The 12,615-nt window shown below is 45.6% G+C and overlaps 1 protein-coding gene across 6 annotated transcripts in view; it reads left to right on the top strand.

Moving 5' to 3' along the window:
• Wwox (WW domain containing oxidoreductase) overlaps positions 1–12,615 on the top strand; it is a 1,076,697-nt gene that overhangs the window by 4,985 nt on the left and 1,059,097 nt on the right. For all 6 annotated transcript variants that reach the window (XM_008826895.2, XM_029560055.1, XM_029560083.1 and 3 more), the window contains exons 3-4: positions 706–763; positions 4,536–4,714. In XM_008826895.2, coding sequence (XP_008825117.1) covers positions 706–763; positions 4,536–4,714 — 237 coding nt within the window. The remainder of the gene's footprint in view (positions 1–705; positions 764–4,535; positions 4,715–12,615) is intronic.

The following is a 12,615-nucleotide window of genomic DNA, read 5'->3' as shown; positions in this document are numbered from 1 at the left end:
TATTTTGTGGAATTCCATAGTGTGCCAGGACTTTTTGGTGCTTCTGAGCAAGTATACAGTCCTTAGAATAGAAGTATAGGATGAGGCCCGACACTTTTAATCCTAGCACTTGGGAGGCAGAGGCAGGCAAATCTCTGAGTTCAAGGCCAGCCTGGTCTACGGAGTGAGTTTCAGGACAGCTGGGGCTACAGGGAAATGCTGTCTCAAAAAGACAAAAAAAAAATAAAAGGAAGCATAGGATGAAAAAAAAACACTGGCGGTCCTGACTTCAGTAGGGTTAGGGTCTAGTTGAGAAACCTGTGCTTGAAAATGAGGGGATGGCTCTGGCTCTGTAACATGGCCCAGGCAGCACAGTGGGCCCTCACTGGCATTGGGTGCCGCTGTACCTGCAAACATCGGCTGCAAGAATTCACACTCGTCAGAGCACTGCTGAGCCTCAGAGTAAAAACAGGAGCTGAGTGGGGCACTTTGGAGTGGGCAGGAGTGTGACAGGACTTTGCATAAAGCAGGAGGCAGGATACGGAATTCACATGGGGTCCTGGGCTTTCTGTAGCTGCTGCTCTTGGATCCTGTGAGCAGAGCAAGCTGTTTCCCAGGGCTTAGGGGGCAAGGGCTTGGAGGGATGGCACCTCTCCTTCCTGATCTAGGGGTGGGTTTGGGATCATCACAGCACACATACCCCTGCCAATCTTTCCTGTGTTTCAGATTTGCCATACGGATGGGAACAAGAGACTGATGAGAATGGACAAGTGTTTTTTGTGGAGTAAGTATCTGTGTAGAAGCACGGGTGTGTGTGTGTGTGTGTGTGTGTGTGTGTGTATTTTATGTGTATGAGTGTTTTGCTTCCATGTATGTAAGTGCACCCATGTTGTACACTGTCCATAGAAGCCAGAGAAGGGCATTAGATCCCCTGGAACTGGAGTTACAGATGGTTGTTAGCTGCCATGTGGGTGCTGGGAACTGAACCTTGGTTTTCGGGAAGAGCAACCAGTGAGCTTCACTGCTGAGCCATCTCTCTAGTCCCTCGTTTGTGTTTTGAGGGGAGTTTTCATGTCCTGCACGAACTGTAGGAACATACGACGTCATATACGCCTGCTACTTTGTCAGCAGAAGTGACCACTTTTCCTAGCTTGGAGTTTTTTCTTCTGGTCACCTGTTTTCCTTTGGGACATTGAGGTTTTGGGGTCAGACCTGCTCCTCACATGTGAATCACAGTGTGGGCTTCTTTGCAAGTTCACTGCTGGTGTAGCGACTGCAATTTCTACCGTCATTTCCTTAAGGCTAAGCAAGACTTACCCTTTCATGGAATTTTCTGATGTGCCATTTTTCATTGACTCAACTCTGTTGAACCACACCTTTTTTTTTTTTTTCTTAAACTGATTGCCTCTGAGGTGTCCTAAAAATTAAAAAAAAAATGTATTTGTGTGTGCGTGTGCGTGTGCATGTGCGCGCACACACATGCACGTTTGTGTACAGGTGAGTGTGCCTGTGCGCACTTCAGAGACCAGAAGAAGGCATCGCTCTACAAATTCCTTTGACGCAGGGTCTCATTTTGAACCTGGGACCTGGGTGGAGATCAGCAAGCCCCAGCAGTGGCCCTGTCTCTGCCCCACCTGTGGAGCTAGGATTGCTATTGTGCCTGTGTGGGACTCCTGCCTCCTTATGTGGGTGCTGGGATCCAAACTCCCGTCCTCATGATTGGGCAGCAAGTGCTCTTAACTTCTGAGCCACCTAATCTGATTTTCCAAATTTTTATAAATACAGGGACAGTGTGTTTTAGCCTCACCTCACTGTTGCCATTCACATGGTAATAGTTTATAAAATAATGTAGTTATAGTAAAAGTTCACATAGCGTAAGTGATTTGTCAGCAAACACAGTGAACGCCTGGTGCATCTCCAGCTTTGGGACTGGGCTGGCCAGGGCTTGCTTTGGGGAGTCTCTGAACAGTCATGGGCAGCCCCACCAGGGCAGCCTGCCTGGCAGGTGCCTATTAGATTATAAAGGACTTTTCCTTGATTTATAAAAATCTTTCCCCTACCAAATTAAGGATATCAGCTCTTCAGTTACATGTTCCAAATGTCTTTTTCCAAGTTTTCTTTTAAGTTTGTTTTTATTTTAAAAAGTCAGCTGTAGCAGCTCTCAAGCTTTGTGTCATCCGTCTTCTCTGTAGGTGTCCCCTGCGCACTAGTTGCTGTCCTCTTGAGTGGTTCTATCCTCACTGACCCAGAGCAGTGGTTCCATGGTGTGGTTCTCCACCCAGCCGCATCAGCAGCACTGGAAACATAGTAGAAATACGTGTGCTCAGGCCCTCAGATTGAGTCTCAGCTTAGAGGGGCATGTGTGTTTGGGGGTGGCAGCCTGTGCTGGTTTGACTGGGCTTCTCTAGAGATGGTTCTACCATTTTTTTTTTGTTTTGTTTTGTTTTCTATAATGGGCCAGATAACATGTTTTAGGCTCTGTGGACCACATGGTTTCTGTTTGTTATGTCTGCCATTGTAGTGTCAAAGTAGCTATAGATCATACAGGCGTGATGGTCGTTGCTGTGTTCCAGGAGAATTTTATAGAAATAGGCCAGCTGCTGGTCTGATGTACAACGAGCAAGGACTTTGAAGGCAAGCTAGCACATGGCTCCCCTGGCTGGCCATCCACTTCCCAGTCTACTGCCAGGGTGTGCTGATACGTGCTTGACAGCCGGCAGTTTACGGAAAAGAGGTGCAGACTTGTTTCCTTGGTACGTGTACTTGCACCCTGCCAGTTTCAAGTTAGCAAGGTGGAGTCACTGAGGAGCTGAATGGAGAGGTGCACCTTGGGCTTCTGTGGTCCACCTGACGTCAGTGGCTAGCACTAGGGTCCTGAGGCTGATCTGCAGGTGGAGATGATAGTTAAAATAAAATTGCTCTTGGGTCTTAGAATTTGCAGGGTGATGAGTATAGATTTTTTTCTTTCTCTGTTTTGTTGTTTTGAGACAGGCTCTCTTATAGCTCAGGCTGGCCTCAGAGACTCATCATAGCAGATGATGATATTAAACTCTTGATTAGGACAGTCACATCCCAGGTGCTGGGATTGTAGGTATGTGTCATTACACACAGCTCAGTGTAGATTTAAAAAATTACTTTTTACTAATTTAAAAATATGTATGAATGTTTTGCCTGCATGTATGAGGTACACCACATGCATGCAATGTCTGCAGAGGCCAGAAAAGTTTGTTGGATCCTCTGGAACTGGAGTTAGGGATGGTTGTTAACTGCTGTGTGAGTGCTGGGAACTGAACCTGAGTCTTCTGGAAGAGCAGCCAGTAGTCTTAACTGCTGAGCCATCTTTCCATCCCTTGTCAGTGTAGATTTTTAAACTTTTTATATAGACACATACATGCATTTTATTTCATTGAATTTTATTTGCTTGTGGGGGTTGAGCCTAGGATCTAGAGCATGCTAGGCAAGTACCGTACCACTGAGATAAATGCCTAACCCTCTTGTTATTTTTCATTTTGAGACAGTATCTCACTTAGTTGCCCAGACTGTCCTTGAAATTGCAATCCTCCTGCTTCACCATCCTGAGTAGCTGGGAATATAGGCCTCTGCTATGAGCCTAGCCACAAATACATTTTATGCTATTTCATGTACTTCTGGAGGGTTCTTAGTAATTTTAGAGATATGTTTATGACATTTTGAGGTTTTTTATCTCAAATCTCAAGAATACATTTAATTTTTCTTACATTTTATTTTGTGTGTGTGTGTGTATGTATGCACACGTGCATGTGTATGCATGCGAGTATGTGTGCCAGTGTGCAATGGCATACATGTGAAAGTCAGATGATAACTTTTAAGAGTTGGTTCTCTTCTTCCATCATGTAGATTCCAGGGACTGAACTGAGGTCATCAGGCTTGGTGGTAGGCGCCTTTACTCTGCTGAGCCACCTCGCCAGCCCAAGAATACATTTTAAATGTAAAGGTTTTGTTATAAGGAGTAACTTAGAAATTCATATGTGCCAATATATTTTAATATTATTTCTGTAAGTTCTAGATCAACTCCAAATGAAAACTAAAGTGCTTATATGAGGGATGGTCATGGTCTTGAAATGAAAATCATTGGAGCTTTGCTCATTATATATGTTCATATACGTTGTTAAGGCTTCCATCATTTGAGTTTTCTACGGACCTAACTGTTCTTAGGTCCTTTCACAGGACAGTGAGGCTTCATTGACATTTAACAAGAGTAGCTGACAGGTCTTACAGGCACATTTACATCTACATGAATTGAGTAGAAATCCAGGGTCTTCTCTGGAAGTTGCCTATGAGACCCAAGGCACAGGCTGTTGTTACCGGAAGCTCTGAGGAGAGGCTCCCATGACTGTCTTCTCCTAGCAGCAGGTTGGACAATAGAGCAGACAGGTCCTGGTTCTTTTCACGTTTAACAGTAAGCCTCTTAGTGCATGAGCAATGGAGAGGGTCTGCCTGAAGTAGTAGGCCGCCTTGTGTTTGTAACTGCTGGTCCTTGCTGCTGAGCGTTCATTGCCCTCCCCTCTTCTTTACAGTCACATAAATAAAAGAACCACTTACCTGGACCCAAGATTGGCGTTTACTGTGGATGATAATCCGACGAAGCCAACCGCCAGACAGAGATACGACGGGAGCACCACGGCCATGGAAATCCTGCAGGGCCGGGACTTCTCTGGCAAGGTGGTCCTGGTTACTGGAGCAAGTTCAGGAATAGGTAGGCCCTTCATGTACCGTCATCTGATTTTACTCACTTATTTTTTTGTGGCTGTTCTAATGGAATCTACTTAAATCTTACGGTAGTGAAATTTTTATAGTGATTCTTTAATTTAAAAGCTTGTTTATAGCCTTTCCAGCCATCGTTCATGACAATCACAGCCTCTCTTTCACTCCAAGTGCTGTGTGGCAGGCTGTGTGGGGCTGACCTTGAAGTTGCTGAAAGCTGAACACTCAGCAAAAGGCCGAGGCTATTTTGGTATTCAGGGGTTGGAGACGACAGGCTCCGGCTAAGAGTTTTTGACCCGGTCTGTGTGGTGTATGGATGTATTCCAATTACCTGGGTTATTCAAACCCAAATTGATTGGTAATGGGATATGGGACAACATATCATGACTTTGGAACCAAGGGTACTGCAGGTTTTCCCTGGTCACCTGGCCTATCACTTTCTTTTGGGAACAGTATCTTATTTCTTCATAAAACCAGAGAATCAGTCCTTGTCCTCACCTCTACACTCACCCCCTAATTGCCTTGTTTAACCACAGTGACCATCGTGAGATCAGCGGCTCCCTTCACTTCCCAGGCTTCTGAGGGCCGCAGAGGGCCCTTGTGCCATCCTGTGCGATGGGATTTTATTTGTTTTGGTCCATTTACATCAGTATCTGAATGGCTTTGAGAAAGGATATGTATCTTCGGGTGAAAGACTAGATCACACCTGGCTGTCCTCGCTTGTCCTCTGGCAGGCTCTTTCTGTCCATCTGTCACAGGGACCCGTTCTTAACTTCTGAGTTTCATCTTCTCTTCTGAGCTTCATCCTCTCTTTTGACCGTTCACTGTCTTTGAAAGAATCCCCCAGAATCCCTTCTCCGTGTGTTAGATCAGGCACAAGGGGTGAGGGTGCCCTAGAGGACAGTTAGTGGGCAGCAGGGCAGGCACACTGAGTTCCTGGGCTGCATTCCTAGAGTAGGTCTTTTTGAGACAGGGTCTCCCTGTAGTCCCACCTGGCTTGGAACTCACTAGGTAGACCAGGCTGGCCTCGATCCATCTGCCTCTGCCTCCTGAATGATGGGATAAAAGGTGTGCACAACCACGCCTGGCCCAGAGTAGGTCTTTTGACTGACTGCACTCCTGCTAAGGCAAAGGAATAAATGGAATCTTTTAAAAAACAGAAAACAATTTACTTAAAATCAGGTCCAAGATTTCATCCTGGGCTCAGAATACATCAAGTCCAGAGTTTTTCAACCTCTGCCTTGCGGTAAACTCTGGAGAATCATCCTGTTGTCAGAAGTGGACTTAGAGAGTTAGTAATAACAGCCGGCCCCTCAGGGTCCAAGACACAGTGTGCTGTGTAGAGCATGCTGACTGCTGTTATGGAGGAGGGTGTGGACCGAGGGTCCTGTAGAATAACTTAAAAAAAATGGTGTGAGGACTTAAGAAAAAGATCTTTGATTATTTTAACACTTGGCTAACCAAGAGCTTAATGAAAAGATCTCATTCTCCTGATTTTCAGCTAGACAGTTTTTCTTTAACGTGTGAGCTGCGTGGTTATTTCCTGTTGGAGCTGCTGTGTCTGATGTTGGGCAGCAGAGCTTCAGGTTGACTTGGGACAGGAAGGGCCCTGTGTGACTAACTACTGATACAGAGAGAAAAGGAGACTTCTGAAGTTAGGAAGAAACAAAGAAACAGCCACTGGCTTTCAGCCCCCGAGCAAAGGTGGAAACTGCCTCTGCACGGTTCCTCTTCCTGTTAACTCTTCCTCTTTCCTGTCCAGTCACTCTGTGGACACTGCAGGAGATGGGTATGGTCCTGCTGCCGTGGCTGGTCACAGGGTGAGGGATGGATTGAGGAAGGTCTTTGCAAGGCCAGCAGTGTCCACAGCTCCCGTTCCCCTCAGGAATTGCCCTTGACTGTGCCCGTCACTCCTCTTCACCCTTCACACCACGAAGCACAAATCTGTCCTAGAGCCACAGATTCTTCTTCCTGATATTTGAAATAGTATATTGCAAATTCCAGGCAGTCACATCTTTACCAACCATGCCCCCTCTTCAGCAGGCATATCAGGCTTAAAGAAAGGAAGGCGGCAGCTGGGCAGGCACGGCCGCTGTCACAGCCTCCTCGGCTTTGTGTCCTTCCAGGCTGTTGCAGAACGTGCCCTCTCCCAGGTAGTCTGTGGCTTCCAGATAAAGCTTCCTTCTCCCTGCACGCAGCTTGCTAGTTTATAAATTGCTATCACCGCTTTCATCTGCCTGTTCCAGATGGAATGGCCGAGTGAGTGGATTGGGCGTCTGCTCCCAAGACCACAGTGCCACCGTCTGTGAAGGCTTTGACTGGCGTCAGCTGCCCTTTCTTTGGGCCACACATGGGAGGCTGTTGTCTGTGTGTCAGCAGTTGAGTCCTCTGCCTATTTGAGCTGGTTGTCTCTGAGTGGAGTGGGCTGTGACAAGACACAGCAGGGCTTATTCTGGGAACATGGACATCTAGTCCTCCTGTAAGTCTGGTGTGGCAGCCTTGCCCCCATTCACATTCCCTGTGAGGTGCTGCCTTGCTGGAGAGGTGGGATCACCAGGTGAGGCAATGCTCTGCAGGACCAGGGCACGTCTCCCCATGCCAGCCGGCTCTCCCCAGGCCGTGAGCACTCAGCAGCTTGTGCTCTGTCACCATCTCTGTCTCCCCGGCCATAAGTGACACAGAGCCAAGCTTTGAGTTTTTGATACTTGATGCCACTAAGGCAACTGGAGAAATTCTCAGTTCTGCTGCTCAGGATGAAAAAGTCAGGATGGTTCTGGAATGCTGGAGGACGGGGAAGCAGTGCCAGACGTGCAGTGGGATCATGGAGTCTATCTATTTATTTATAGTATTATTTTTGGATTTTTTGAGACAGGGTCTTCCTATAGCCCCAGCTGGCCTGGAACTCACTGGCCTTGATCTCGCAGAGATCTGCCATCCTCTACCTCCTGAGTGTTGGGATTAAAGGCATGTGCCACCATACCTAGCTATTTTATATTCTGAGACTAGGGCTTGCTATGTAACCCAGGCTGGCCTCAAACTCCTGGCCTTCCTTCCCCTGCCTCCCAAGTGCTCCTCCTCATTACCAGCTTTAACCAGCTTTCCCTTTGACTGGAGTCAGCCGTTAGATTGAGTGGATAAACTATAGCCCCTATGTAGAATCTGACCTTCTTGACTTTCTAAGTAAGGTTTTGTTGGAACACAGCCATGCACATTTAGTGTATCACCAGGACTTGAGTAATTCTAGCTGGGATCATGTGGCCCCCAAAGCCCGAAGTATTTCCTGTTGGGCTCTGTACCCAAAGCCTCAGCTTCTCCTGCACTGGGTGGTCTAGTCCTACGAAAAGCAAGGGCACCTCAGCATTCGGTATGTTGCCACAGTTTACATGAAGCTGGGATAATGGGATGCCCCGGGCTGCAGGAAGGATGTGGAACTTCTTCCACACAGGATGGCCAATGCGTCTTGTAAGCGCCAAGGTTTTCCTGCGAAGATGTACCTCCCACCCCTACCCCAGCCTCAGTTCTCCCTTGTTCTTAGTGAGCTGTGAGTTAGGATGTTGTCTCCTTGGGAACTAACGCTCTTCTCCTCTTGACCTTTGTTTAACCAGCTTTCTGAACCCGAAGAACTTTAGGTTGAAAGCTGTAGCTTGTGGACCTCTCTGTGGAGATCAGCATCTCAGTTTCCAGGGGGAGCCATCTCTTCATCCAGCAGATCAAGAGCCCGGAGCCCCACAGCCCACACCCCGACCGCTAACCAGTAGCCGAGGGAGAGCTCACTGCTGTGTACACAGCACAGCTGGGCAGGAGGGTCTCTGGAGTTAGCTGCTGGCTGGTTCTGAATCTCTAAGAAGGAAGGAAAGACTTCAACACGGTGATGACTGCATCCAAGTGCTGGGGAGTCTCAGGAAAGGGATCGTGTTAGGCTAGGAAGTCTCCCACCATGGTGGGCCCATGGATTTTTCTAGACCAAACTTGTCCACTGAGCAGATGTGGCTGTTTAAGTTATAGCTGAGTGTAAACTGCTCTCATTGAACCTACAGTCGTCTGTTGGTCAGACAGGTGCGTTCCTAGCAGGGACTAGTTAGGTGCCTAGGCAGGGAACAGCAACTGCCCTGCTCGTTAGAGGAGCATTTGATGTCCACACAGATTGATGCTACTAGGAGACAGATTGATTAGCATTGTTTACCAGCCTTTATCAAACACCTATTAAAACCTATTAACAGCTGGGTGTGGTGGCACATGCCTTTAATGCTAGCATTCTGGTAGCAGAGGCAGGCCTTTCTAGTTTACATAGTGAATTCCAGGCCAGCTGGGGCTACAGGAAGACCCTGTCTCAAAAAAACCCAAACAGATGGGGCTGGAGAAATGGCTCGACAGTTAAGAGCATTGTCTGCTCTTGCAGAGGACCTGGGTTCAAATCCTTACACCCACATGGCCGCTAACAACTGTCTGTAACTACAGTTCCAGGGGATCCAATGCCCTCTTCTCACCTCCATGGTGAGAACATGGGTGTACTTACATGCAGGCAATACACTCCTACACGTAAAAGTAAAAATAATAAAATATTAAAGAAATAAACAGAAACAAACAGCCCCCCAACCAAGAAACAAAACCCATTAATAAGTATGAGCAGATTAGATATTTCTAGTCTAGTGTTTGGTGGTAATAAGCTTTCTTCCTCCAATCTTAGCCTAGTAGTGTTTTAAATTTGACTTTTAAATTCCTTTCAGAGCTTAGTCAGAATGAAAAGTTTCTTTCACCTTCTGAACCTTTATAATGTCTAGCTGCATTGGGCGTTGTGGTTTCAATCTGAAATAGCCTGGCCTGGTTTCGATTTTTGAGCCAGAGGACCCATTAACAAAAACAAAACTGGCTTTTCCCCAGTCACCAGAACAAATAATGAGCTGGCTGTGTTAGTAAACACAAGCAGAATATTTTAGTATGCTTTAATGCTCCAGGTATTTATGTTTTATAACCATCACCCTAGGGTTTACTATAGAGATTCTCGCACACATACCAAATTCATGTACTTAGTGATATAAAAAGTATACGCTCAGGTTATTAGTCACCCCCAAATTATTCTCCCTGAAACAAAGTAAAGGTTTGTCTCAGGTTTTCTTGCAGGGAATCCTGAAATGTTGGTATAGTAATCATACATGTATTGGCTTAGAGGGCCTACTTCTGAAAACTTGAGGTCTTGTCCCCATATCACGTGCAGATTGTCATCATGATGAATTCATGTCTGGCATAAATCCTGTGAGTTCTGTGATTGTTGTCTTTCCATACCTAAATGTTACTGAATTCTCCATAAGACCTCACAGTGGTGTTAATCTTTTCTTAACTTTACTGTGGAAGATTCCTAGAAGGTTCCTTGAGTCCATGGCCATGGGCTACTGTAGCTTTAGCCATCTTCCTGGGAAAAGCCCAGAATCCTTGCATTTGGAACCTTGGAATTCCCAGTTGGTTTCTTTCCAGTTGTTGATGAGATTTGACCTGCTGAGATCGTGGGATTATCTTCTCTTTGGGAACCTGCTGCTCATTAAGTAGAGAGAAAGTTCCTAAATAATCACAACAATCCCCAAGGAATTAATTAAAATATTTTGTGACAGCCATTCTCTTAAGCTAAAACTATTTGAAATTATTTCACTCTGAGAAACCACTGAAGACTTTTTTTTCTTTGAGACAAAGTCTCATTCCATAGCTTCGGTAGGCCTCAGTCTCATGGAGGTCCTCCTGTCCTACCCTTCTGGGTGGTGGATGTTGCCATCATGCTGGCTGGAAACTATGGAAATTTTTGGCAGTATTGAGAAAAGTCCTTGACTGGCCTCACATAAAAATTAAGAATTGGTACGTGAGGCGTTGAACAGCCGTTTCACATGTGAATGTTCTTGCTGGAAATGACATGATTGTAGTATTTGAGAAACTTAATACCTAAAAGTGACCAGCTGAAGATGTTGTAACCCTCCCTGTTGTGCAGTTTGATGACCCTGTGTAAAACTCAATAGCTGTATAGACTGTGTGTGTACTGCTTATGTGTAATGAGTTCATCATCTCTGTATACATGTCCCCACTCACCCCTCTGGCCAGTTTCTCATGAAACTTGTCCTGTGAAGGCCTCAGTTGGATTTCATATTTGTGAGTAGGACTGACTTCATTTTTTTATAGTGGCAGCAAATGTCTCGAACTCAAAATTTCAAGAAAATATTTGAAAATCTGATTTCTACCCAATTAACATTTTGTGGTGGTATGCCACATTTGAAATTTGGAGGTGGTTTTACATAAGGATCTTATTAAAGTAATTTTGTCATTTTCTGCTTTACATAGTGCTGTGGCATAATTCGAACTGTAACGAAAAGTATTGCGACTTTCTGTAATTAACCTAAAAGCTGCGTATTTATCTAGTTCACTTTATTTCCCACTAGGGGGCACTGCTGCTCTTCGAGACAGTTACCCAACAGCGCGTCTTCACAGTAGTTTTCCTCTTGCTGGCCTGGGTTTCGCTTTTGTTAAATAGGCACCTCTCCTTGCCCAACAAATCTGTTAGGACGTGTCTGTCTCAAGGAGAGAGTTCAGGACTGAAGACTGAGACCAGCGTCCTCTTTCTCTCTGTCTCTCTCTTTCGGCTTTGTGTTTTTGTTTTGTTTGTATAAAATGCCAAGGATGAAGAGCCCCATTTAATAAAAAGGCCCATTGTGTTCAGGAGCAGCTTGTTCTGCCAAATTACACAGGGACAGTGTTTCTCGGCATTATTGGTTTTGAGTGTACTGGCCTATCAATAATCTGATTCTTTTTCCAAGTAGAGATTGTAATATTTAAATATTAATGCCTGTGTTTAAGGTTCATTTAGAATGTCTTACTCTTTTTTGTCCACCAACCTTATCTAGCGTGATATGATGTATTTTAATTAGATTGTTTATGAACGATGCATTCTGGTGCTAGAAGAAAATGTGTCCTTTAGGGCTTAGTATCTGTTTCTTAATAAGAGGCTGCATAAGCCACTTACTGCGAAGCAGGCGACCAGTGCTCTGCATGGTGTGGAGGGGTTTTTATTTTGGCGTTGCCCCTAAAATCTGAGCAGTCCATTTGTTGCCAATTTCAGCTGTCAAACAGAACTTTGGCCCAGAACAAAATAACTTAGGTTTGGCTTTATAAATTGCTTGTTTTCAAATTTTAAGTGGAGACAGGATGAATGTACTTTATATACTTTTATGTATGTTGTTCTCTTTCTCAGAAACTTCCTTTTCTCTTTTGAAAATGGGACAGCCTGAAAACATTGAGTCTGTACTTGTAGTGTTGCGAAACTTGTAGGGTTGCGAAACTTTCGCCTGAGTAAAGATGTTGGTCACACACACAAATGTGTTCATCGTTTAAGAAATAAATTGTTCAAACTAGATGGCTGCTGGGAATTATGGATTTTATAATAAAGGTGGGACTGACCCCGTGGCTGTCACTTAGGTGGTGCGAGGCAGCCTCTGTCTTGTTTTGTACCTGCTCAGTCAAGCGCAATGCCCAGGTGTGATGTTTTCCAGAACTGCATTTGGGGCAATAGGACCTTCCTGTAAGGATCTCTTAAATGACGACAGCCATAGGTTTATTAAGAACTACGTTCCAGTAGTTGGAAGTTTTGTGTTTTTTCTCCCTTGACCATCTCCCCTGCGTTAATAACAGTACATTTCACGAAGCCCAGTATTGAAGCTGCCAAATCCAACTCTGCGGGGCCCAGAGCAAGTGTGAGGGGGCATGGTCTGGGCTGGCGGCTGCAGGTCTTTGCTGTCTGTTTATGAGGCTGTGTGTCCCTCTCCCATGTTCCCTCCCTCCCTCCCTCCCTCCCTCCCTTCTTCCCTCCCTTCCTTCCAGTTTTTTTAAACAGGGTTTCCCTCTAGTCCCAGCTGGCTA

The sequence above is a fragment of the Nannospalax galili genome, unplaced genomic scaffold (genome assembly GCF_000622305.1).
Source record: "Nannospalax galili isolate Female #2095 unplaced genomic scaffold, S.galili_v1.0 scaffold770, whole genome shotgun sequence".
In the NCBI taxonomy this organism is placed as follows: Eukaryota; Metazoa; Chordata; class Mammalia; order Rodentia; family Spalacidae; genus Nannospalax; species Nannospalax galili.
Note: the sequence above shows the minus strand (reverse complement) of the source record. Positions and strands in the feature narration are given on the sequence as shown.